We start from the raw sequence: 27713 nt of genomic DNA, 5'->3' as shown, positions 1-27713 counted from the left end.
CCCGATTTTAAAGGTAATTTGAAACATATTTGTATATATTCTTATTTTGGAGACCTTTAATTTTACGAATTTTTGTGCTCTAGTTTGACCACCTCTGGAAGGGTTATAGCCAAATTGAACGCGGAATTTATTAGACGTGTATTGCGACCACGTACCGGTACCCTGATTGCCCTCTTTCATCTTTCGTGCCCGACGTCCTTGGCCAATTCTCGTACACTTCCGTAGTCTACGACGAGGTAGTGAGAGTCTCATTTTACTGCTTTTCGTGGCCCTTGTCTTTTATGACCCAATTCCCTTATTATTCTCCGATCAGTGTTATGAGAGATTTACAATGTTTCTTAAGAACAACAGTTCCACCATAATTTTAGAAGTCTGCATTAGAGTTAATGTTCCCTTGATATTCATTCTCGTTGCTCAGGCCGAAGAGATTTGGGCTGAGAATATCGGCGTTAGCTGCAGCAGTATTGAATGTACTGTAATTATTCCCTAGTCTATTATATGCACATTCAAGCGAGATACTGGGTTCGTACCTTATCTCTGATCCTGGGGCTACTTTTCAAATCGTAGTCACAAACAGTGAGTAGCGTTTTATGTTACAACACCTCAATAACTCGGATCAACGCACTATATCCACACGCGTTAATCATTTGATTGAACAAGCTGCTAAGATATGAAATGATTTGTTATTGATAGTTAGTTGGTCAATAGCTCCATGTGCAAGGGTGTGTAAAAGACTGTCTTGACTCCCTGTGTTTATACAGGATCTATATTCTGAAGTTGATATTATTGGAATCATGTTTTAAGTATCCTGCGACTCGATCCTACCTGGATATGATGGAAGATAACCAAGTAAAGCCACGCTTGAGATAATTGCTCTCAGCTAATCTCATTGTCAGGAAAACGGAATTCTGAATATGATATTGACACTATTTCACCGAGGAGAAAAAGTCGTTTATTACTATTTCAACCATCTTTTTGTTACGGATAACAGCAGAGAAGGGATTCCTCAGCATGTTGAGACAGCATTTACATTCATTCAGCTTCATTTTTTTTTCTCTTCTACAAGTTGCTTTACGTCGCACCGGCACACATCTTCATATTAATGCACTCTGTGCATCGTAAATCACACGTTTCTCTTTTGGCATTTATATTATTTTCATTCCATTCGTTCATAACTGTTGTAGCCTACCAATTTATACATTTGTTATATTATTCTTTATTCTTGTGGTCAGGAAGATGAATAAAAATGGTGGATATCGAACTTCATAACTCACTCAGTGTGATGTTAGCATCCTTGTCAGTTTGCTGACAGATCGGATATTGTCCACCGAAATGGCGATGGTGATCATGAGGTTCTATTATAAAGGCATCTCTAAACTACATATAGATCAATCTTCTCTTGTTCTTTTTCTACCGCTTTTCCCACACCTGCGGGTTCGCGGGTGCGAACAGTGTCGAACATGTGGATTTGGCCCTGTATTACGGTCGGATGCCTTTCCTGACGCCAACCCTATATGGAGGGATGTAATCGTGCGTGTTTCTGGTAGTGGTTGGTAGTGTAGTGTGTTGTCTGAATGTGAAGATGAAAGTGTTGGAACAAACACAAACACCCAGTCCCCGGCTCAGAAGAATTAATCAGAGACGATTAACATCCCCGACCCGACCAGCAATCAAACCCGGGACCCTCTGAACCGAAGGCCTCAACGCTGACCATTCAGCCAATGAGTCGGACGAACTGCATACAGATCAATAACTCATCTAATCTCTTAGTTCTCGTTTTTCATGTTAGAAGTAGGCAATTTTTATCCTCAGAATCTTATAACCTTCTCCAGAGTAGGAATATAATATCTCGGCGTAGTATATTTAAAAAAGAAATAGATATCACTGAACTCTGCCCATGAACTGTTTTAAATATTTAGGTTGAGTTTTGCACACTCGAACTAATGGCCGTCCTTTTAAATTTTAATTCACTCAGGTGCTGTTCCCATGGGAGTTTTGGTTTGATTTAAGGTGAAATAATGATATATTATTGAGTAAATCTCTTGAAATGATTAAAGAAGTTCAATAAAAAAGCACTGCCCTACAGCTCTGATTGGCCTTGGCCCACCAAGCAAGCGCTTTTGGGGCTGAAAGCTTCCAGATTACGAGGCGACTCGTGGTCAGCGCGATGAATCTTCTCGGCCGTTATTCTTGTCTTTATGGACCAGGACCGCTATCTCGCCGTCTGATAGCTCCTCAATTGTTTTCATGTAGGGTGAGTAAACCTCGAAGCAGGCTTCAGATCCAGGTAAAACAATCCCTAATCTGGCTGAGAATGGAACCTGGTGCCTCTAAGTAAGGCTAATAACAGCCTTTGTATTTGCCTGGCGTGAAAATGGGAAACTGCGGAAAACCATCTTCAGGGCTTGAAGCCATCGTCTACCGAATACAAACGAACATCTTCACGGCTGGAACCACGCAACCACCAACTCGCTCGGTTTAATTCATGTTCATTGGTGGAGATCTTTGCGGACAGGGCTGTCAGTGAGCATTTTGAATAGAACGATGAATAGTGTAACCTGCGATTGTCTTGCTTACATTTGCTTATAGAAACCAATTATACAGCAGTAAATGCGAGATCATTGGCAAATTTAACAAAATTGTTTGGTGTTGACCGTCTTGTGAACTAACAACACAAAGGACAAGTGCATATAGTCACAATAGAACAACGATAACAATAAATACGCGAATACGTTACCAAGTTAGGAGGGGGTGTGCTTTGATTTAGACTGGTGGTTACAGGAGAATCGAACAAGGGTAGGAGAGGATTCACATTCCTTACATTCCCTACCACGGGCAGCGTGTTGCTCGAACACGTTGGACGTTGTACCTGAACTACTACTATGGCTTTCTTATGAGTTAAGACATTCGGCACGGCTCTGCAAAACTGCGTTTACAGCCCTACTGCGACGGGTCTTGTGAACGGAACCGACTTTCTGAACACCCATCGTATTGCTGGAGGTCGGTTATATCATCTGCTCGTGTATCGTGATTTGTTATCATCTTCATCTTTATAATTTCCCACATGTTAACTCCCCGGTTATAATCATTTTCCTTCTGGTCTTCTGTAGATGTAGTTTGCCTCGATTCCCAGTCAGTTCAAGGATTGTAATTCTGGACTGAGGTTTTGCTCAGTCTAATGAGACCAGCTGAGAGATATAGGTCCTGATCACGAAAGCACTCTTCTTATTCTTCCTCCGCCGTTTACACACAAGAGGGTGAGAATCGCGAGTGCGAACTATCTCGCACACATAGGCGATTTTATAATATAGGCATGTGCCTAGAGGGGGGGGGGGGGGGGGGATTTTGGCTAATAATATATTTTGTTAATACTTGAGTAATATTTGTGTATATTTTGAATAATTACATGATTTAGAAGAGCTGAATATTACAATGAAGCAAATTGAAAATAGAGAAGAAAAAAGGATTCTCAAGAACAAACAAATAAGATTGTCATTAAAAACTGTACAACACAAACAATATGTCATATCTTATGAAGAAAGGGCAGCCAGGTCAGCCAGAATGAAGAGGTTTTGGGAAAGGAAGAAGATGATGCAAGCTAAATCTTCAGTTAGGCCTAATTCTTTGTTAACATAAATGTATTTTGGTTTCATTTAAGTGCTCCAATGTGGGCGTAAACTATGTACATAATAAATAAATAACATGGAATAACACAGCACTTATGTGGTCTTATATTTCTAACAGCCAATTAATACCTGGGCACAATATATAATCTTTCTCTCCCTCTCTCTCTCTCTCTCACACACACACACACACACAAACCCCAGCCGCCCCCTCCTCTCTTTCCTAAAGAACATTAGTCAAGTATGGTACTTGAAATAACAACAAAATATGGTATATCATACAAGTAATTTTATTTAAAATTTGACAAAACCATATTATCCAGAGGGAGGCTGCCTGGCCGAGGCGGTAAAGGCGTGCTCGGTTCGCCCGGAAGGACGTGGGTTCGAATCCCTGCCAGGAAGTCGTAAAATTTAAGAAACGAGATTTCCACTTCCGGAGGTGCATACGGCCCTGAGGTTCACTCAGCCTACACCAAAAATGAGTACCAGGTTAATTCCTGGGGGCAAAGGCGGCCGGGCGTAGAGCTAACAACTCTACCCCATCACGTGCCGAGGTTAACAATAGTGGAAGTCTTTACCTTTCACTCCTCCAAGGGCATTTATGGCCTGTACGGAGGTGACTTTGCTTTGCTTTACTTTGCATGTTATCCAGAACCTAACTTTTAAAGATGAAAAAAATGAAATGTCGTATGGCTTTTAGTGCCGGGATATCCCACAACGGGTTCGGCTCGCCAGGTGCAGGTCTTTCTATTTGACTCCCGTAGGCGACCTGCACGTCGTGATGAGGATGAAATTATGATGAAGACACCACATACACCAGCCCCCGGGCCATTGGAATTAACCAATGAAGGTTAAAATCCCCGACCCGGCCTGGAATCGAACCCGGGACCCTCTGAAGGCCAGTATGCTGACCGTTCAGCCAACGAGTCGGACACTTAAAGATGATGACAATAATAATAATAATAATAATAATAATAATAATAATAATAATAATAATCTTCTACCGCTTTTCTCACATCTGTAGAGTCGCGGGTGCAAAGTGTGTAGTACATGTGGATTGGGCCCTGTTTTACAGCCGGATGCCATTCCTGACGCCAACCCTGGGTTGGGGAGTTTAATACCTCTTGATTAATTCTTCTGGCTCAGAGCCTGGGATGTTTGCATATGTCCCAACAGTCTCTTCTTCATATGCAGACAACACACCACACTACTAACCACCATAGAAACACGCAATAGTGATAACATCCCTCCAAAATAGGGTTGGCGTCAGGAAGGGCACCCGGTCGTAAAACGACCAAATCCACATGTGCGTCGCAGTTCATACCCGCGACTCCACAAAGCGGAAGAAGAGGAAGAAGTGGGAAGTGTCCAAGGTCATGTTCAGCTTGGCAGTTCGGTAGGTGCTTTTCCTGTTACACCCCATGGGAGTGAGCTACATGCACCATTGTGTAAAGGTGTTATCTGTAGGTACAGATGTAATTGTAGGGGTTCGAAATGGTAAAGAAGCGACCGTGGCCTTTAGAATGGTAGGAAATTACGGAAAACTATTTTGAGGATGACCGACGGGGATTCAAACTCACCTGTCTCTCGAATACAGGGCTATAACAACCTTAACTGGCCGTAACTGGTAACCTGTTTGGTACACTAATCCGGACAATTACAGAGGAATAACCCTTTTGGGCTGCATTTACAAAATTTTCTCCTGCATACTTTACAATAGGATAAAAAACATTTTGGAACCACAACTTGGAGAATACCAAGGAGGATTTTGCCCATACAGAAGTTGCCCAAACCAAATTACCAGCATGAAACTAATAATGGAATATTACAAATACAGAAATAAACAAAAATTATTGAACTAACTTTAACCAACACAATTTCAAAGGAAAAGTTCAGGAGAGAAATGTCACATACATTAAATACGGGTCTCAGACAAGGTGAAGGAAGGTGTGGAAGTAAGAGGATGGGAAAAGGTAGGAAACGGAAATGTAGAGTAGAGGATAGAAAAAGACAGGTGGAACAGGGTTATGAGAGGGAGGAGGAGGTAGCTTCTGCAGCTGTCATGAAAGATAGGCATCAATTTTTGGTAATAAGACAAAGTCTCTCATAGTGCATTGGCACTGCCAGTGGCTCCAAGTAGCCTACGCTGTAGCCTCCAAGGTATGCACTAGCCATGTATCTTGGTTGGTGTGCTATCTACCAACTGATGAGCCCAACTTAGCACACTGGGGCAAAACACTGGCAACCAGGAATGAGTTAGCTGGAAAATTTATAATGTCCAATAACGGACCATTTATATTGGTATTATAAATTTACTCATTCGGGACAAATGTTTCAGGTTCCCTATGGGAATCAACATTATATCATCTGATGGCCAGGCAGGCATCAATTTTTGGTAATGAGACAAAGTCTCTCATAGTGCATTGATACTGCCGGTGGCTCCAAGTAGCCTACGCTGTGGCCTCCATGGTATGCACTAGCCATGCGTCTTGGTGGGTGTGCTATCTATCAACTGATGAGCCCAACTTAGCACACTGGGGCAAAACGCTGGCAACCAGGAATGAGCTGGAAAATTTATAATGTTGGTATTATAAGTGGTATGTTCTGAGCTGTCAGCGGAGAGATAGCGTGGAATGACATTAGTAGACGAATAAGTTTGAGTGGCGTCTTTAAAAGTAGGAAAGATCACAATATGAAGATAAAGTTGGAATTCAAGAGGACAAATTGGGACAAATATTCATTTACAGGAAGGGGAGTTATGGATTGGAATACATTTCCCACTTCTTTGAAATCATTTAAGAAAAGGCTAGGAAAACAACAGATAGGGAATCTGCCACCTGGGCAACTGCCCTAAATGCAGATCAGCATTGATTGACTGATTGATTGATTGATTGATTGATTGATTGATTGATTGATTGATTGATTGATTGATTGATTGATTAATTGATTATCCCCACTGCTCTTCAGTGTGGCTCTAGATTACATCATGAAAATTTGGCAAAAAGAAAACTCACCTAAAATCAAAATTGGAGCTAAACCCTCAAATGGACAAACTGCCTATGGTTTGCAGATGATTTAGCTCTTTTAGCCCTTGGCATGGAAGAAGTCCATGCTCAGATCACCAGTCTCCATAAAATTGCATTAAAAATAGAATTACAAATATCCTTTAAGAAAACTGATATCATGCCAATGAAACCCCTTGACATAAACAAAGTCATCATAAATGAAAAAAAAATTTAACATGTCCTACAATTTAAATACCTTGGAGAAATCATTATGCACAACTTAAGCAAGAAAGCAACATGAATAAACAGAACCAACAAAATGAAAAAAGCATAATTTCTAACCTGGTCAACTTATAACAAAAAATGCTTGGCAATAGATACCAAAACTGTAACTTTGTCCGAAGCCACTTAGGCTTGCAAAACCTTGTTCCAAATTAAAAATGATAGAAGAACTGATCAGCTCCTCAAAACTGAAAGGAGAATTATTAGAACTTACATAAATAGAAAGTATCAGGTTGTAGGAGTCTGGAGAATCCTTCCCAATGAAACTGTCTATCGAAAGATTGAACCCAGTTACCAGCACGATGAAGAAGAAAAGAATCTCTTATTTCCTTCACATCTTACGATTACCAGAAAACAAGAACTTATGACAACTAGTGATGAGAAATCTGGGAAAGAAGCCAGGAGGGCATTGGATCAAAGAAATTTAGGAGGATCTCAAAACAGTTGGACTCGAAATTACAGATGCAGAGAACAAGAATAAAATTACCACCCTTCTTAAGGAACACAAATTTTCAACTGAAATGATGCACAGAAGGCCTGTAGAGATTTCAGACGAATTAAGAACACTGCGATCAGAACAAATAAAGAAGTACTGGGCAGATAAGAAGAATCAAACAGTACAACCTTCGAAGAAAAAGTGTACATGGAAGACTCAAATGGTCCATTGTGGCCAATAAAGTTAGTAATAATAATTAACAGCAAGCAAGGAAATGTAATTACACTACTCAAATATCCTTTATGATGAATGGGGCCCAGCACACAATTTAGTGAAAATTCTAGATAAACAGTACCATGCACCAGAAGTTCCTTTACACAAGTTCTGAAGGCTGTATGTTGATAACAGAAAAATACAGAAACTGCTCAAAAGACTGTGGAATTTATTCCTGTACACCTGATCGTTTCTAAATCAGTTAATTGAGGGACAGATAATTAATGTTCAACTTTATTGTTCTACTGTATATAAATAAAAATGTATAGTTATTTCAGTATAAAGATATAATCTGATCAGAACGCATAGAGTGAATAATAATAATAATAATAATAATAATAATAATAATAATAATAATAATAATAATAATAATCATCATCATCATTCTGATTTGATTTGGTGCTTGTTAGTGTGCCTGAGTGTCAGTTTCAATTTTCTCTTTTTGTTGTTATATTTACCCTTTAAAGTGGCTATGTTTTCTAAGTTAAAGCATCACTTGTTGCAGTCCCTACTTCCAGAGGATATTCTCGGAGAATCCTTGCAAGCACCCAGTCATTGTGCTGAAGGATTTGCGAGGCTGGGAAGTGCAAGCAATTGTTGATTTCATGTACAAGGGAGAAATCAGTGTTGTACAGGAGCAGTTGACTTCCCTTATCAAGGCAGCAGAGTCCCTGCAGGTAAGAATTTTTCAGTACTTTGCTGATGTTACCTGACCAGATGAATTACAGATAGACAAGGGTGGTCCATGAAATTTTGGAAAATTGAATTCAGAATATTTGCAGAATCCACAGGAAATTGCAGTATAGCTTGTTCCTCCTAGTATTACAAAATCAGCAGATTTAGAATTTAAATAACAGTGTAGTGTCAGCCTTTTCTATATGATTTCTTCAATTTTACTCCATATCTACTTGTACCCTTTTTGTTGAAGAGTTGGTTACAATGCAAGGTAAGCCCTATTTGGCACAATGTTAGTGGGATCATAATTATCTCCTGGTAGTATAAGTTCTTCATTTCTCTCGTTTTCGCATTTACCACATCTCATAGGAGTTACATGTGTTTTTCTGTTCTTTCACTGTTGAGACTATCTACCCATCTATTTTGGTGAGATTAGGATCTACATCTTACAACTAAACTGTCCGAAGAAGGAGAAAGGTAAATATTATTATCTCAGTGTTTCAGTGCTATAGGATTGTCCATAAATAAACTTTCTTCAGCTTATCCCAGATATTTGTGGGATCGTAGAGCCTCCCATATCCATTTTGCTTTTGGCTGGGGCTTGTGGTTGGATACCCTTCCTGATGCTCCGTGATTTTTTTCAGGAGAAAATTCCAACCCAGAATCAACTGGACTTTGAACCTCAGCTCTCCATGTTAATTACACCCTCCAGGGTTTTCCATAAACCTTTCCAACATTTTTAGGATTCTGTCAATATAGACCTCATCCAGATATACTTTGACAGCTTTGAAATCACCTTGTGATTTTTCATTCAGAGCTTCAGAGAAAAGTGTAAGGCAGATGAAGATTGTTCATTCAATATGTTGTGTGTGATAAGACACTGATTTCAGTCTTCTGAACTTTTCTGTAGCTGACAAGGCTTGTGAGCGTAAGAATTGTTGCTTTAGCCCTGCATAGTTTGCTAGTGTAAATTAGAGGGATTAAAAGTTTTTAGAATTTCATTTGAAGTAAATTTGGATCTTAACGTACTTTATGTGCTTGTTTTAGGTGCGAGGTCTAGCACATACAGAACATGTTCTGTCAGAAAAGGAGCAGCCTGAGCAACCCTCGTTTTCACCTCCACCACCCCTGTCATCTCTGGAGAAGCTGGGACTGTATGCAGGTGCAACAGGGCGGAGTTTCTCCTCGTCCACTCCTCATCTAGAGAAAGAGTCTGCAGCAGCAGGACTGCCCATGCTCTCTCCATTCTCGCCTTCCCCTATTCCAAACTATGAGCCCCCTCTCAAACTTCCTCAGATCCCTCACATGCCACACATTTCCTTCAGTGAAAACCCCCCACCTGTCGACCACCGAGGTTCACCTCAGCCACGACGGAAACAGGTATGTTCCTGCACAGACAAGTGTACAAGTTATCAGTATCGAAGTGTAACATAAAGAAACTTTCATTGTTGGTTATTACTGTATATCTTTCACTATAAACTCTACAAGTTTCTTCTGTAACAAGCTGTAAGACATTTTCTGCCTCTTTGCCTTTGATCTCAAAACTATTACACAGGGAGTCTAACCATTTAGTCCTAGGTTTTGAATTCCTTTTACTCTTCATGGCTTAATCCATTATTCTCATAGGTAATAATGCATGCACATTTCATGAACCCATATCTGAAATATGTTTCTGCACACAATATATTAATTCGTAATTTAGTCTTCTTCTTTGCGTTCAGATACACTTTTGCTATTGCATCCTTCTCATCGTATTAGCGATCATTCCCTATGTTACAGGTAAGTTGGCCTGAAAACTAAGCAATATAAGGTCAGTTCTGTCTTTGCTTACTTCCTTCTTCCAAAATGTGGTTGATTGCGACTGCAAACTCACTACATCAGCTTTGCTATTCCTTTTTTCTGATTTCTCTCACTGTAATTATTATCACTGTTATAGAATACACATTCCCGGTACTTGAAAAGGACTCTGGTTTCCAATTCTGTATTCTCTACTGGGAATTCCATTTTCTCTTCACTATTTCTGTTTAATGTAAGGTGATGTCTACATAGTGAAATTTCTCTTTAGTTTAGGCAAAACTAGTATTGAAAAAATACTGAGTAATGTGCATATCGAGACAATAACCTTCACTCTAATTCTACTCTTGCAAGTTTATTCTGACTATTGAAAAACTGAAGAAGGTGCTCAAAGTAAACATCCCGGACTTTCTCACTATATCAAATACAAAGTTTCGACAAATAGTTACGATATGCTCAACATGCATATCTAAGAATGATCTGTAATATACATTCTCAGGGCTACAAAATACATTATATTAACAAAAACTGGGGTGGCCAGAACAAAACCATAAATTATTATACCTGGCTGGAACATACTGATGTGCAGCAGTGTAATGTTGTGAGTTATGACCAATAGGCCTATGGTGGACAACTACTGGAAGTTTTTGTTTGGCGAAGTGGTTTCAAAATTTCATCTGCAGCTGGAAAATGTGTCATTATATTACACATCGGAAGTGAGGCTGGATTTCTGGAAGGAGTTGAACTTTGTTTATTGGCAAAAAGGGCAGCTCATATTACCACAAGTAGAAAAGAAGTACAGCAAACCCACCCTATACAACAAATTTTGAAAATTTGACCAAAGCATCTCTCATAACCCGTACAAAGTCCAGTTTTTGAACTTGTAGGAGGAAACTAAATCAGTTAATCTAAGAGGTAACCTGTGATGTGAAATTGATGTGGTTACCAGTTGCTTACTCACTAGATTACTATATTAAGCAGTACACAAATTTTAAGACAAATAAAATTTTGCTGTAAAATATTTCTTTAACCCTAGAACTGGCAATGGTCAAATAATCATCACTTTGGTCCCTGCTGTAGTGGCACTGTCGAATATTCGACATGTTCGTATTTCTTCTTGTAATTTCCTCATTTCTGTAAGAGATGTCATGACAGTCTACTTCTTGTCGTTCTTGATACCCACAACAGCCGTGAGTTCAGTTTAATTCATATTTACAACCTCTTTGGGCGCAATTTCACCTAAATAAATGAGTGCAGATCTCCGACGATCTGTTCGAGTGCCATTTCTATAGTGTTTGTAAACAGACTTTAACGGACTTTTTGTGCTAGTCTGTTTCATTTTATTTTGCAGTTTTCTGTTCAGTGTGAATTATTTACTTATGTATATATCTTGTTATTTGATTGATTATATACATTTTTAGTACATTTTGTGTCTAAATATGGCATCTTCACAAAAAAATTACTTATGAAATAGTGCAAAATTTGTTGGAAGATAAAAGTGATGGATCTGACTTTCAGGTTATTGAGAATGAACCGACAGATTCAGAATCAGATATGGAATGTTTATCTGCTATTTCTTCGCATCAGATATCTGAAAGTGAAAGGGATTACGAACTTCCCATACAGTAACCTATGATAACGTGGTCTAAGGTCATGCCTTCAAATGATTGCATGCCAATACATTTTCCGTAATATTTTCAAGAATATATATCTCAGAGTGATGAAGCTTTGACTAGTGCTTTACAGATACATTATTGACAATCTGTATATCTCAGTTTGTTTGTCACATGTTCCAGTTCTGTATACATATGATCGAAAGATTTTCTATTATTTTGAATTTAGGAATTACATTTTTTGAACAGACTGTACATTTTTCTAGTCAAAGCATTTATGCAATTTTTGTGTGCCAAGGCAATCCTCATTGTATTAGCTGTATGTAAAAGCAAAGCAAAAAGCAAAGTCTTCTCTGTACAGGCCATGAAGGACCTTGGAGGGGTGGAAGGTAAAGGCTTCCACTATCTGTAACCTCGGCACTTGATGGGGTAGAGTGGTTAGCTCTACACCCAACCGCCTTTGCCCCCAGGAATTAACCTGGTACTCATTTTTGGTGTAGGCTGAGTGAACCTCAGGACCATGTGCACCTCCGGAAGTGAAAATTTTGTTTCTTATATTTTACAACTTCCTGACAGGGATTAGAACCCACGTCTTTCCGGGCAAACCGAGCACGTCTTTACCGCCTCGGCCAGGCAGCCCCTATTAGCTTTATGTAGGTATATAATACTTCTTAGATTTATTTCATAACTTGCAAATATTTTGCATTTTATTTAGACAAGTAAAATCTGCCAAATATGCCTGCCACCACAAGATTTAACATTGTCAGTTCTAGGGTAACTTCATGTTTAAGAGTTCTGTAATCGCGGTACTGAACATCTCACTGTGCCGATGCAGAGTGCTTGATTCTTGGTCCATTATGTTCACAGATACCAGCATTTCATAAAATTAACAGTGCCTAGTTGTACTTCCTCTTAAAACAAAAATCACCACCACTACCACCAACTCCACCACCAGCACAACCTGTATCCCTCTCATGCTGAGGGCCTTATGTGAGGCTGTTGGAGTTCTCATGCATGTTTATGCATTATTTATTATTTTTAATCTCTGTAGTACATTTTCCCTATCACCTATTCAACTTCACAGTCAATCTAACATACATAGGCAGAGAAGGGAACAGTATATATCAGTGATGCGTTGTTTTCTTATACAACAGACAGCAAAACGGCCCTACAACCAAAGGCACTCCTACTGTTGCAACATCCATGTCCTCCCCATCCAGTTACCACAGGCTTCAGGAGTACCTCTGGCTCAACCTTATACACATTACTTGTGCCTTGCAATATGTATCCATGGCCAGGAGGCAGTAATGATCAGTCTTTGAATGTTAATAGCTTAGCTTAGTAATCTCAAAAATCATATATACAGTAGTTGCATGAGGAAACAACTGTCGGCAACTATTTCATGGCCCCAAGAAACTACAGTTGTTACATATAAAACTCATTTGAAGACAATATTACGCTGCAAGTTGCAGCAATTAATTGCCTCCAGTAGTTCCTATGATTCACACTACATTCAATAATTAAATAAAATACTATTCATTGTAATGAAACGTACAGACACTGGCATGTTATGATGCAGACAGCCATTTGTTAGACTACTATAGAGGTATGGGTGATATATTTGATGTCTACTAACAGATCATTAATAACATTGGTATTCTTAATAATTCTTTATAATCTACAGGGATGAGCTCTATTTTTGTGGTATAAGCAGATCCCTAGCCAACATTGAATTAGGTCCTTGAAGAAAATGTTCATTGTGAATAAATATCTCCATTCTTTTTTCATCCATCTGTGGTTCAGATTCTAGGTCCCTGACAGATCTCAACATCAACAGTTATGTAGAACTCCGGCCTGAATGTTCCGTGATTTGGCCTTCAACTCTCTGGGCCCTGGGTTCGATAACCATAAATGGTTAATTCCTATGGCTCTATGACTAAATGTTTGTGCTGTCTCCAACATTCCTTCAACTCACACACCACCTCGCACTACTGTTTCCCATACACATCAGGCACTGCCTACCTTTGTCTGAGCATCTACCTTACAAGGGCTGCATCTAGCAGTTATAGCCATATGAAATTATACTATCAATTGCATGCCAATACAGCTTTGTGGTGTTCTTGTTGAGCTCACTGCTTTTGGTGCAGTGCATTTTTGTACAAATACTTTACTTTTAAGTCTACTATAACCACATCTATAGAAGTATATAACTGTTAATTTAAACAAAACTTTAAGAACTTCTTAAGGTGTAAGTTTTTTTACTCCTTAGAGTATAAAGAGGAATGATTTTATATGTTTTCGAGAGCAAAAGAAGTTTCGTTTTCATGTTGAGGCTCGTCCGCGGAGGCGGTCAGGAGATTTTGGGCCACAAGACCTGACCAAAGCTCCAACATCACCACCAGCAGAGATGGCTGAGAATCTCTCCATGAAGAAATCCAGCAGTAGCAACAGCAGTCACCATCACAACAACGTCAGCGCTAACGCTCCTGCGCCACCTCCTCCTGGCACACCTGTTACATCACCCCACTCAACGGTAAGTAAGTTCTTCTTAATATGTATGGATGGGGTAAGAATAAAACCTTGGAAGTATGTATAGATGAAGCGACAATAATCCATACACATATTCATGGCAACAAAATAATACAAGTAGGTTTCTCCTGGTGAGGGTCTCATACACTGGAACCATACTCTAGTTGGGGTCTTACCAGAGACTTATATGCCCTCTCCTTTACATTCTTACTACAACCCGTAAACACCCTTACAACCATGTGCAGAGATCTGTACCCTTTATTTACAATCCCATTTATGTGATTACCCTAATGAAGATCTTTCCTTATATTAACACCTAGGTACTTACAATGATTCCCATAAGGAACTTTCACCCCATCAACACAGTAATTAAAACTGAGAAAACTGTTCCTATTTGTGAAACTCACAACCTGACTTTTAACCCCGTTTATCATCATACTGTTGCCTACTGTCCATCTCACAACATTATTAAGGTCAATTTGCAGTTGCTCTCAGTCTTGTAACTTATTTATTACTCTATACAGAATATCATTATCCGCAAAAAACATTATCTCTGATACCACTTCTTTACTCATATCATTTATATATATATAAAAAGCATGAAGGTCCAATAATACTGCCTTGAGGAATTCCCATCTTAATTATTACAGGGTCAGATAAAGCTTCCCCTACTCTAATTCTCTGAAATCTATTTTCTAGAAATATAGCACTATTGCACCAACAGTCTTTAATACTGCTGACTGAATACTTCTGCCTTTTGAAGATCCTCGCATACACACTCCCCTTGTTCATTAATGATTCCTGGAATGTCCTTCTTGGAACCTGTTTCTGCCTTAAAGTACCTATACATACTATTCCATTTTTCACAAAAATGTGTATGATTGCCAATTATGCTTGCCATCATGTTATCCTTAGCTGATTTCTTTGCTAGATTCAATTTCCTCGTAAGTTCTTTTAATTTCTCCTTTCTTCCACAGCCATTCCTAACTTATATTTCTTTCCAATCTTCTTCCGCCTTCTTAGTCTCTTTGCTTCTCTGTTATAATATAGTGGGTCTTTACCATTCCTTACAACCTTTAAAGGTACAAATCTGTTTTCACATTCCTCAACAATTACTTTAAACCCATCCCAGAGTCTGTTTACATTTTTATTTAGCATTTTCCACCGATCTTACTTTGGTGGGTACAATCTGTGTAAATGCATGTTTCACGCTAGAATTGGCTTCTTCAATCATCAGGGTTACAAGCACAAACAACATAGAGTGCTAGTGGATTGTAAGCAGGAAAATTTGTATTCTTAGAAATGAGAAGCTGCCGACGATGATGAAAGGTAACAGATATAGAGCTAAACAAGGCCACAGAGCTAGCTACAAATAGAGGATTTTGGAGTATAGTATTTATTAAATTTGTAGGGTTTTGCAGACTGAATACTTAAAGGCATAACAGACTATAATGGAGATGTATGTATATATTCATTATGATCTTTTAGTTAAGTAGATACATGGTAAAACTTGTGTAAAATAGGACCTTGAATCCCAAAGGCATTATCTGTCTATCTTCCTATCTAAAAATTTCCGCATATAAATGCAGCTGTTCGATTTAGTTGAGTGTTTTTTTTTTAGTCGGCAGAGATTCAGTTAATTGAGATTTTATTACCATATATTTCCTCATTTTATGATGAATATTTCCTACTGGTGTTACATGATTTTTTGTAATTCTATTGCCTCAAGAGAGTTACTATGTTTTGTGTTGCTAATAGAACTTTGTTTTGTGTTTCAAGCTTCCACCAACCCTCAAGTCAGAAAGTGAAGAACCCCAACCATTGGAAAATGCTAGAGTTAATATGCATACTCCTGATCGAGAACGGGACCGGGACAAGGACAGAGAGAGGGAAAAGGAGAGGGAGAGAGAACGGGAACGGGAGCGAGAACGAGAAAGAGAGCGAGAGCGAGAGCGAGATAGGCTTGACTTCTGTAACAGTACCGAGTCATTGAGTTTACCGCCTCCACCACCGGTAAGAACAACTGAATTGTGTTTGTGCTTTTTTGAAATGTATATATTTATAATTTAGCACCTGCTTAAAATACATTGACAGTTCTATTTTTTACAGGATTCTTCAATGGATAATTCCAACTTCCCACCATTACCTTCAGTATCAGCATTGTCCTTAACACCTCCTCACGGTGAGTATTCTTGAAGGAGATTTGGTTTATTTTTCTCACCGTTAGGTGAATTGTTTCTAGAAGTGGTTGTGTCAGATATGTTGATGATTGGCAAAACACCGGGCGAGTTGGCCGTGCGCGTAGAGGCGCGCGGCTGTGAGCTTGCATCCGGGAGATAGTAGGTTCAAATCCCACTATCGGCAGCCCTGAAAATGGTTTTCCGTGGTTTCCCATTTTCACACCAGGCAAATGCTGGGGCTGTACCTTAATTAAGGCCACGCCAACTCGTAGGCCTTTCCTATCCCATCATTGCCATAAGACCTATCTGTGTCGGTGCGACGTAAAGCCCATAGCAAAAAAAAGATTGGCAAAACATCAACAAATTAGTCTCCATATTTACTTGTTATTCTGGAAACCTGTGTACAATTAAAAAATCATATTTAAAAAAGAAAGTGGAAATTACATTGAAGTTATAACTAAAATATTAATACTATTCATATTGCAACATTTTCTGTGTACTATCTGCAATTAATTCTGATGAACCATTTTTCTTCTTGATTCTTAATATTCCTATCATTCATCATTAGTCATTTTGCTCATTGTTGAGCATCAAGACCTCATAACTCTCTCATTTCTGCGTTGCAGCCTTGATCTTTAGCCTACAAGTAATACAAGGCCTGCCCAATAGCCACTCATAGCTGTCTGCCCTGTGGATGCTATATTTGCCGCTAGAGGCGCTGCAATTCAACCTCACATGAATACCTCGGTTAGCGGTATTTCTACACGTTGTATGCTTACTGGTGACGTATGACTTACAGAAGGGTATGAAAAATTAGTAAGAAGACTGACATACAAATATGTCTACCCGACAACATTTGAGAAGATGCACGTGGGCAGAGCCGTGGATATTTTCTCTTCAGATGTCATTTTGGTGCTTGATTTCCTGAGGCAATACGGGTCTTAGTTTGGAATAAAAGAATTTCAGGATGCTGAATGTACTATTGAGTTCTTCAAGATAGTTATTCAATGGTTCACCGTCGTCCACGTGAAAAACACTTTGCAGCACATTCGCTCTCGGAATGAAGACGCAATACATTTCTTCTCAGTTGATGATGAAAGACTGGAATGGCTGGAGAACGACTTCATTTCCTATCTAGAACTCTGGAAGAAAGCATCAGTAAGTCCGGTGGAATTCATAAGTAAAGAAACTTATCAAGCAGCTTGTCTGACAACAAAATCTGCCATCCTGTGTGTCAAGTACCTACTTGAGAATGACTTCCATTTTGTGCTAACCAGAAAATTTTCTTCTGATGAAGTAAAAAGCTTATTTAGTTGCATCAGACAACTTGGAGGTAGCAACAACCAAACAAATGCTGCAAGTGTTACACAGGCCCTACATAAAATTTTAACAACTGGACTTGTTAGTGCATCTCTCACGGGAAATGTAGCACATGAATCCGCCTGCAGTGACTGGATGGCAACATCTAACTCAACAGGGAAATGTACTAGGTCAACAATTCACGCAGATGAACTGGCAGCAACGAATCCGGAGTTAGCAAGAAATTTTTGAACACAAACGGAAAGCATTGAAAAGGAAGCCGATGGAGCGCCATGTGTTTCTGTGTCGAGTGCTTCAATGGCATATATTGGAGGGTATTTGGTAAGAGTTGTCAAAGACCACTTGCCATGTCAAGAGTGTGTTGATAAAATTAGTAGTATCCAGAGTCCATCTCCACTAACGTCATTAATAAAAACCAAAGACAGAGGTGTTCTCAGATATCCAAAGCCAAGTTTTGTTTCACTGCTGATGAAACTGGGGCAAGTAATGGACGAAATGATATCGGTAACACTGGGCAGTCCAAATATAGCACAAACATTAACCGAAGTACTGTTGCCATATGTTGCTAAAAATCCTGTTCTACAGTGGGAAAAGTGATCATCCTGAGGAACTAAGCAGAATAATACTGCAGGAGTTTCTGCGCCCCTCTGTCACTAACTACGCTAATGGCATGACAGACGAGTATCGCCGAGAATACTTCTTGAGAAGAAAAACAATTTATGAAAAGAAAATATCAAGGAAAATGGTTAAAGTCGTTCCTTTTCACTGAAAATCTACGGTGCGATAGTAAAAAAATCTGGTGCAGACCTTATATCCTTTTAAATGCAAGACATAAATTTCGACAGTTGTGTGTTATCTGAAGGGAAAATCCGCAGCTGAATTGAATTCCTAGGAGTAAAAGGCGAACATTTATTATTTTCTACTTCATTCTGCTCAGTAATGTATGTAATATGCAGGAAGTATAGTGTAGAGGTAAATTTGTGCTGGTTTTAACTCCCATTAGCAAAGCTAGTGAGTGCTGATGTGAGGTGGTATACTAGCGCTGCAGTGGTCAAGACGCGCACTGCCAGGTGGACACTGTTTCTGAAGAGAGCACTGCGAGTGAGCAGGCTTTGTATTCCTTGTAGGTTAAGCTTTATGGGATGCCTCCATCCAGAGTGGTTTTCAGCTTCCCTTAGCATGATCTGAATTTAGAATAATTCAAATTCTTTCGGGTAGAGAGTTTTGACTAATCATTACAGAACTGGTTGCTGACCAAATCAGATGAGGTATCCAAAAATATTGCAACATATGAAATGGTAGATTTTATACATCTAGGTTTGGCTCTTTGTACACCTTGGCACAATACAAAAGTACCTGCACAGAAAACGATTTAATTGAACTCAGAGATATAATTGTGGTAGTGATGATGGAGATCATTTGTCAGCATTATGTATGCTTCATCTTTCTTGTATGGTGCATGCAAGACAACGTATTTACTCGCTTATATCTCACCATCATGTATATCACGCACCCTCATTTTTTATATGGAGTTGAAGAGAAAATATTATCCCCACTTTTATCTCACGTTAGTTTTTCCTCATGTGACAGTATAAATACGTATATCGGGTCCAATGTATTATAATAGCGTAATTTGCTTTCCAGTGTAACCACTTATAAGTGAAGTATGGAGAAACAATCAAATTTTATGATGTTTTAAAATTTGAGTGATTCAGTTTATGGAGAAATATAGTAATTCTGCAGCGGACTGAGAATTTTACGTGAACGAGTTTAATGTATGCTACTGGTGAAAACAGGATGTTATTTTTGGAAACACAAATAAATAGGAAAGTGTTCTAAAGTGGAAATTTTTGAGGTAAAAAATGAACATGAGACAGATTTATTGCAGCACTCCACAAATGACTCTCTTGTCTTTTTGGACTCTTTCTCTGTTTACTATAAACATAAGATAAAATTGCCTTTTCCAAGAAAACAGGACAACAGGTGCCCTAGCAATACCTATTGGGGCACTGGGATAGCAGACAGAGACACAGTACTGTTTCATTCGAAACAGGATGTCTGGTTGCTTTAATATACCACTAAAATCTATATCTCTTCCCTGTGTATCAATAGATTATATGTATTACACATTCTGATCAGCAGTGATTTACTGTAGGTGCTGTTTTAATAAGAATATAATTCCTGAAAGTAGTGAACTGAAATAATTCTTCTACAAGGAAACTATCTTTTGTTTCTTACATGATTGCTGTGAAGTCTTTATTATATCAGTTTTTCTAATACACTCAGGATTTAATTTGACTCTGACGTTCATATTTCAGTTTTTTCTCTCGACTCCCAACTTGGATTCTTCCCAAGTATGGATAGCTGCCGGAATCCTCTCCTTAATGACATCCCAGAACCCAGGAGTGAGAACCATCATATCATGAGCAAGCGGAAAAGTAAGTATAAGTTACTGTAGTTGTTAGAGTGATGTAATACTATGTTCGTCAGATGAGAAGCCGCATGGATGTGGGATAAGGGGTGCGAGGAGTAAGCATGGCTGCTGCCCATGTGCTAATCTCAAGTCTCAAGGCTTGACAATAAACATCTGTTCTGTCGATTCACAATTAAGAATTTAATTTATTTTCCACCTAGTCGATACAATGATTGCTTAAGGCAATTTTTAATGGTCAAAAGTGGTACATGTTTCGTATATTATCAACATCTTCAGCCACATAACACTGTTTAGATGAAAAATATATAAAATTGACAAAGTAATGCTTTAGAGGAAGTGTCCTTAAAATTAACATAAGATTGACAAGATTAAAACAAACAAATAACTCAAGAGAAAATATATAAATTATTTCTACAATAGAAAGCAGTCGTCAAGGAAACACTTGTACAATATTCCATAGAGAAATTGTCCTAATAAATATTCTTTTCTTAATAATTCATGAAAAAAGATCAATTTATAAATTAAAAATTATACAATTTATAAGTAATTATCGAAACGAAGAAATCCTGATATCACAGTGCGGCTCTTATTATTAATGTAGATGAAAATATAACTAATTCCTAGTTGTCAAATCTTATTAAGCCTGCTTTCCTTTGGAACAGTAACTCCTGTCATTCTTTCACAGTTTTGCGCCGGGTGTACAAAACTGTGAAAGAATGACAGGAGTTACTGTTCCAAAGGAAAGCAGGCTTAATAAGATTTGACAACTAGGAATTAGTTATATTTTCATCTACATTAATAATAAGAGCCGCACTGTGATATCAGGATTTCTTCGTTTCGATAATTACTTATAAATTGTATAATTTTTAATTTATAAATTGATCTTTTTTCATGAATTATTAAGAAAAGAATATTTATTAGGACAATTTCTCTATGGAATATTGTACAAGTGTTTCCTTGACGACTGCTTTCTATTGTAGAAATAATTTATATATTTTCTCTTGAGTTATTTGTTTGTTTTAATCTTGTCAATCTTATGTTAATTTTAAGGACACTTCCTCTAAAGCATTACTTTGTCAATTTCATATATTTTTCATCTAAACAGTGTTATGTGGCTGAAGATGTTGATAATATACGAAACATGTACCACTTTTGACCATTAAAAATTGCCTTAAGCAATCATTGTATCGACTAGGTGGAAAATAAATTAAATACTTAATTGTGAATCTATTGAAGTGCGATACGGACCATGAAGCTGATTTTATGTAATCTGTTCTGTCTGCGGTGACTCTTTCGAATTGTGGTGCTTTTGTGATGTTTCAGAGTGGTAGGGCAATTGAGCTTTAGTGTGACATTACTAGAATTATTACACAGTGAACAGTTTAATATTGAACACGCATCTGTTTCAGAGAGCTCACACTGTCTATCATGACTAATTGTAGCTTATTCTAGTATTTGTTACTCGTGCCGAACCTACAAGCTTCCGTGACTTCTCGTCAGACGCAGATAATACATAATATGCTCTAGATTCTAAAATTATACAAGACTTAGTTTGTAATGAGTAGACATCAGATTTGTATGCAAATGTATATTTTGTTTGCCAATATGTGGACCTCCAAAACCGACAAGGACTTGTATTGTACAAATTATTAAGTTTAATAGTGCATACATTTCAAATTCTGGATTTATTGTGCATGTTTTCAACTTCTATTATGCATATTTTAACATATTTTACAGGCAGTCTTCAAGAAAATGTAAAGTAATTAACTTCCTGAACTCTATCGGTAATTAAACGGTTCAAAGGGAACTGGTGCTTATCAAGACACACTTCCAAATCGTATTAGACTCAGTCAAGAAGCTAGAAACATGTAGGTTGTGTCATGATGATTCGCTGGACATTGTGGAGACCATGAAGCGTGAACTGGAAGGTATCACAGGAAACCTCAGACTCCATCTGCAAACAAAATATCGTGATGCCCTTAAACGAAATCCAGGCTACGACACGGTGGTAGTTATAGATAAATATTTGGCTGGTAATGATAATGTGGATCTACCAGAACGTTTAACACTTGCACTCACTCCCGAATTCAAGTACTTTCCTGTCATATCCGTAAATGTAGAGAGATCATTCTCCGCATTGAAGCTAGGTTTAACAAACGCCACAGATTTACACCAGAAAACTTGGAGAAGATTGTTGTAGTGTACATGGAAAGCAAATTATGGACAAGAAAAATAGGATGTGCAGTGTAAAGTGAAAGAGAAATGTGTTTTTAAGTATGGATCTTCACGTTTGTGTATTTTTTTACATGCTTTTCTTAAAACCTTACTAATTGATTTATCATGTGTATTAATTAACACACTGTGTTTTATCTAGGAGAAGTGTACATATTTTTTTAACAGTGAACACTGACAGATAGATACGTCTCACAAAGTATGCACAGACTTTGTACTAGCTGAACAGCCCCAGCTGCAAGTAGTGTGATTTCTTTGTTTTTCATTCAGTTGTTTGTTCATAATTATGATTTTATGTATTGGTGTGGGTGAATCGCATGAGTCTAGTAAGGAATGTTACATTTGCATTTCATACAAATGTTTAATAGCATGAAAATTAGTGCATATTAAAGGCATATTTTACTACGTTTTGTAGCATGGTGGCATGATTTATACAGCATACAAATCCAATGTCTAGTGATGAGGTGGGGGCTGCCTAGCTAGGCATTAAAGACATGTTCAGTTCACTAGGGAAGACATGGGTTTGGTTCCCGTGAGCAAGTTGAAATATTTCAAAACAAATTAAAAATGAAAATGTTAAAAATTGATTTTTATTAATGAAATACACAATACACAGTTTCGAATCACTAGATTGCATGCCATTAGCCTGGATTTAATTCCAAAGCTCTTCGCAGTGTTCATATGGAGCAAGAGTATATGATGTTGTTGATGGTGATTCATCCATTAAATGGGGGATTAAGCCTTGAGCAGACCCCATGGGGCTATTTGACAGGAGAAGGCCATGTGCCAGCATCAGGTTTCGTCCTCTCCCTTCCTACTATCATATCGCACCTCTGCAAAATTTGTGACAAAACTCAAAAATGAGTGTTTCTAAGAAAACAAAATTAGAGGTTTGAGACACCATATCAAGTCAATGATAATATTTTATCAGACTATTTCTACATGATAAATTTAACACATATTACATTACATTTGCATGGAGTTCCAATGAAATAAATCACAACTAAGAAGTGTCAGTACAGAGGGCACTAGGAAAATTTTACAATAAGCAAAAACGGTTGGCTAGACACCCCTGTTATGCTGAGGGATGAAAAGAGAGGTGAAAACCGGTCTAGAAGACAGCAAGGTGTGACCTTCACACCAGTTGTTACCAGGCAGTGGGGTTGAACGCAAGTTAAGATGTCAGTGTTGTCTAAGGGTGAATATCTCGCAATTATCAGCTACAATTTTGCTCTTGGATTAACTGTTGACCCCTGCCTGGAGGAAATGACTCCTGTGCTGGGGAAAGACTGTCCACATCAGACAACAATTTTCCGCTGGTACAAAGAGTTCCAGATGGGAAATTTTGGGGTTGAAGACGATCCTCGTTCTGGGCGACCGTCTGAATCAGTGACTGAGGAAAACATTGAAACGGTGAGAAAAATGTTGCAGCAAGAGAGGCGGTTGACATATCGGCAGGTAGAAGAGACCCTCCACATCCCTGCACCAGCTATTCATTCAGTTCTACATGACCATCTCCATGTTAGAAGTGTTTGTTCCCTTTGGGTGCCCTCCCCCTGTGGGTGGGGGCGGTAGAATAACACCCAGGGTATCCCCTGCCTGTCGTAGGAGGCGAGTAAAAGGGGCCTCAGGGGCTCTAAACTTTGGAGCGTGGGTTGGCGACCACGGGGTCCTCAGCTGAGTCCTGGCATTGCTTCCACTTACTTGTGCCAGGCTCCTCACTTTTATCTATCCTATCCGACCTCCCTTGGTCAGCTCTTGTTCTTTTCCGACCCCGACGCTATTAGGTTTGCGAGGGCTAGGGAGTCTTTCATTTTCACGCCCTTCGTGGCCCTTGTCTTCCTTTGGCCAACATCTTCATTTTTCGAAGTGTCGGATCCCTTCCATTTTTCCTTCTGATTAGTGTTATATAGAGGATGGTTGCCAAGTTGTACTTCCTCTTAAAACAATAATCACCACCACCACCTTTGGGTGCCCCATTCACTTTCAGAGGAACAAAGGGCACATCGAGTGAAATGTTGCCGAAAAATGCTAAAACAGTTTGAAAATGGGACTTCGTGTAACGCCAATAGCATTGTTACAGGTGATGAAACTTGGCTTTATTATTACGATGTCCCAACAAAATTCCAGAACAAGGTGTGGCTGTTTGAAGATGAGGGTACTCCTGTGACTGTGCGAAAGTCATGGTCAGTGAAGAAAAGGATGATTGCAGTATTCTTCGCTAAATGGGGCATCCTGACTCGGGTTGTACTAGAAACACAAAGGACAGTTACTGCAAAGTGGTACAGTGAGACTTGTCTGCCTCAGGTCATCCAGGCTCTCAAGAAGTTCCGTCCAAGGTCACGGCTCAACACTTGGCTCTTGCATCATGACAATGCTCCAGCACATCGTGCTAAAGTAACAATGGATTTTCTTGCCAGATCAGGGTTGACTGTGCTTGATCACCCTCCTTAGAGTCTTGACCTTGCCCCGTGTGACTTCGCACTCTTCCCAGAAGTGAAGATGAAGCTGAAAGGGGGCGTTTTGCATCCGCCGAGGAGCTTCTGGCAGCATGGGATCAAGAGTGGAAGATGTAACCGAAGAAAAGTGGCAGAGTTGGTTCAGTGACTGGTTTCAACGTATGGAGAAGTGTATTGAGTGTGGTGGAAATTATTTTGAAAGAGTCTAAAGCGTTCACTCACATTGCAAAATTTTCCTAGTGCCCTTTGTATTCTTGACTGACAGTGTTCACATAATGGCATTTGTGATTTTTTGCGTGGTGGATATTATTTTGAAAGAGTCTAAAGCGTTCACTCACATTGCAAAATTTTCCTAGTGCCCTTTGTATTCTTGACTGACAGTCTTCAGTATGCTGAAGTGGTATAATGGCATTTGTGATTTTTTGCAAGAGAGAAAGGAGTTAAACTTATGACAGTTTTCTAGATCAAACGAGTGATTAATTTTGTATATGGTGCATGTCATAACTAAAAAATTACATTTTTTGAGTTGTGCCACTATCTTGGTGCGATATATCACATCATTAATCACATCTCATTAACTCCCCCTCCTGTGGGTGGGGGCAATAGAATAACATCCACAGTAACCCTGCCATCGTAAAAGGTGACTAAAAGGTGTGGGTTGGCGAACACAGAGCCCTTAGCTTTCACTTGCTTGTGTCAAACTCCTCACTTTCATCTATCCTATCTGACTTCCCTTGGTTAACTCTTGTTCTTTTCTGACCCTGACCGCATTACATGTGGAGTGCTTGGGAATCTTTCATTTTCGTGCCGTTGGTGGCCCTTGTCTTTCTTTGGCCAATACCTTCATTTTTTGAAGTGTTGGACCCAATCCATTCTTTCTCTCCAATTAGTTAATAAAGGATGGTTGTGCAGTTGTACTTCCTCTTAAAACAATAATCACCACCACTAGCTCTGATTAGTTCCTCTGATGAGGTTGAGATCAGGAAGGGCATCCAGTTGTAAAAACTCACGAAGATTCTCCTGTTACCTCTCATCTCCATTAGATGGCGCTCCTGCTGACCTGTCAACAACAGGTACACAGCAGCTAGTAGTTTATAATACCAAACTGGGAAAGGAAACTGGAGGTTAGAGACTTGCAGGCATGAATGTGAGAGACACTCGTGTACAAAAGTAGGGTGAATTTGTTAACACAAATGTTGTAACATTAGGGTAAAGTCAGGAGAGATGGCGCACCATTTTAAGAACTATCATAACAAACAAAACATTAACTGAAAGAAGATACAAAAAACTTCCAGCACAGTTTTGAATTCACTGCCAAGCGTGGTTTTCATCTCTCCCACCCGGTGGTGTCAGTTGACGCAGTGGTAAGGGAGAGATGGTTAGTGCTTTAACACTCGGCGAAAACTACTTTGTTCACTTCAAGGATTGTCTTTCTTGCTTCTATTGGATTTGGCAGCATGATGAACACAGTTCTGCATGAATGTACATGTTTCATGAAGCCACCTTGCATAAGCTATGTACATAATCCAATTAGATGTGGATTTCATTTCTTCATATACCTCGAAACACTCGCACTGATTGTCATCTCCTGATTCTTCCTTTGAGGAAGGTAAATTTGCACTGCCGCTCTCTTCTGAAAATGTTCCGTCGTACACCAGTCGCTTGACTCATGCAGTCCTCCTTTTTTTCATTTCCATTCTTCTAGGCCCTTTTGCTACTTTGAGAGCCTTTTATTTCTTCTGTCAGTTACAAACTTCACATCGGTTAGATGGGCAGCCGATTGTTTCCTACGCTTAGGCCTTACCAATTGCAAGCTGTCTACTTCATGACCGTATCGATGAGTACAATCAACACATTAATTTAAAAACCACCTAATTGATACTTTATTTTTTGCCTTTGGCAAAATTAAAAATACATTAGCACACGCAGAACATGTTTTGACCACTTAGTGGTCATCTTCAGCTGTATATAAATGGCTTAGATGAAAACATTTGGATAGTAAGCACATTAAACCTTAAATCCCATGGGTTCCTAAAAACTATTGCTCTAGGTGCTCTAAATGAAGGGGGGGGGGGGGGGGAGGTTGGGGGATGAGGTAATATGTATGAATGATACTTAAATTACGATTTGCATCTACAGTTGTGTTTAGAAACTTATTTGCAAGTATGTATATTTAAAATATTTAAAAGTGCCTATGGTGATATACATTTTGTAATAACACTAGGTGGCAGGAATAAAAAAGTCAATGTGTGTAACAGTCTTCAAGCATTTGTGAGAAGGATACTTAAATTAAAATTCGTGTCTACAATGATGTTAAAAAACTTATTTACTAGTAAACATATTTGAAAAATATCTTGGCGATCTGGATGATTTCAAATAAAAGTTTCACAAGCCTGGTAGAAATAAGACATCAGAGGCTTAAAAATTCCACGATCTAATGGCTGCAAGAAGTGTGGTGTGTGGCTTGATAGACAAAGTAATATAATGTCATTCAACAATGCAAAGTCAATCATTTCATCAGAGTTCATATAGGATACATATCCATCTAATATAAGAAGTTCTTTGCCAAGGGGTTTTCGGGGAGCAAAATGATTCTGTAGCCAGTCCATAAAGATTTCAGAATTCACGTACTCCGTTTTGGGCTCATAGTAACTACTGAACCAGGTGGCATGCCATCTTCAAATTCACACTTCTTATTCTTACCTTTGAATATGCAATATGGCGGAAGAAATTTGCCTTCAGCACTGCAACAAGCAATTACAAACATAGTTTCTTCTTTCTCTCCAGAAATGAAAACTTTAACATCTTTGCTCCCCTTAATGGCAACAACTTTGCCCGACTTGTTGTTTAACTGTTGG

General features: G+C 38.8%; 1 protein-coding gene across 1 annotated transcript in view; it reads left to right on the top strand.

The window, feature by feature from the left end:
* lov (jim lovell) overlaps window positions 1-27713 on the top strand; it is a 63442-nt gene that overhangs the window by 32236 nt on the left and 3493 nt on the right. The window contains exons 2-9 of the mRNA XM_068229523.1: window positions 8125-8296; window positions 9342-9674; window positions 14034-14234; window positions 16010-16087; window positions 16172-16243; window positions 16340-16412; window positions 20049-20178; window positions 24469-24479. Coding sequence (XP_068085624.1) covers window positions 8125-8296; window positions 9342-9674; window positions 14034-14234; window positions 16010-16087; window positions 16172-16243; window positions 16340-16412; window positions 20049-20178; window positions 24469-24479 — 1070 coding nt within the window. The remainder of the gene's footprint in view (window positions 1-8124; window positions 8297-9341; window positions 9675-14033; window positions 14235-16009; window positions 16088-16171; window positions 16244-16339; window positions 16413-20048; window positions 20179-24468; window positions 24480-27713) is intronic.

Source organism: Anabrus simplex, chromosome 1, assembly GCF_040414725.1.
Source record: "Anabrus simplex isolate iqAnaSimp1 chromosome 1, ASM4041472v1, whole genome shotgun sequence".
Taxonomy (NCBI): Eukaryota; Metazoa; Arthropoda; class Insecta; order Orthoptera; family Tettigoniidae; genus Anabrus; species Anabrus simplex.
The sequence above is the reverse complement of the archived record's forward strand: the minus strand, read 5'-3'. Positions and strand labels throughout refer to the sequence as shown.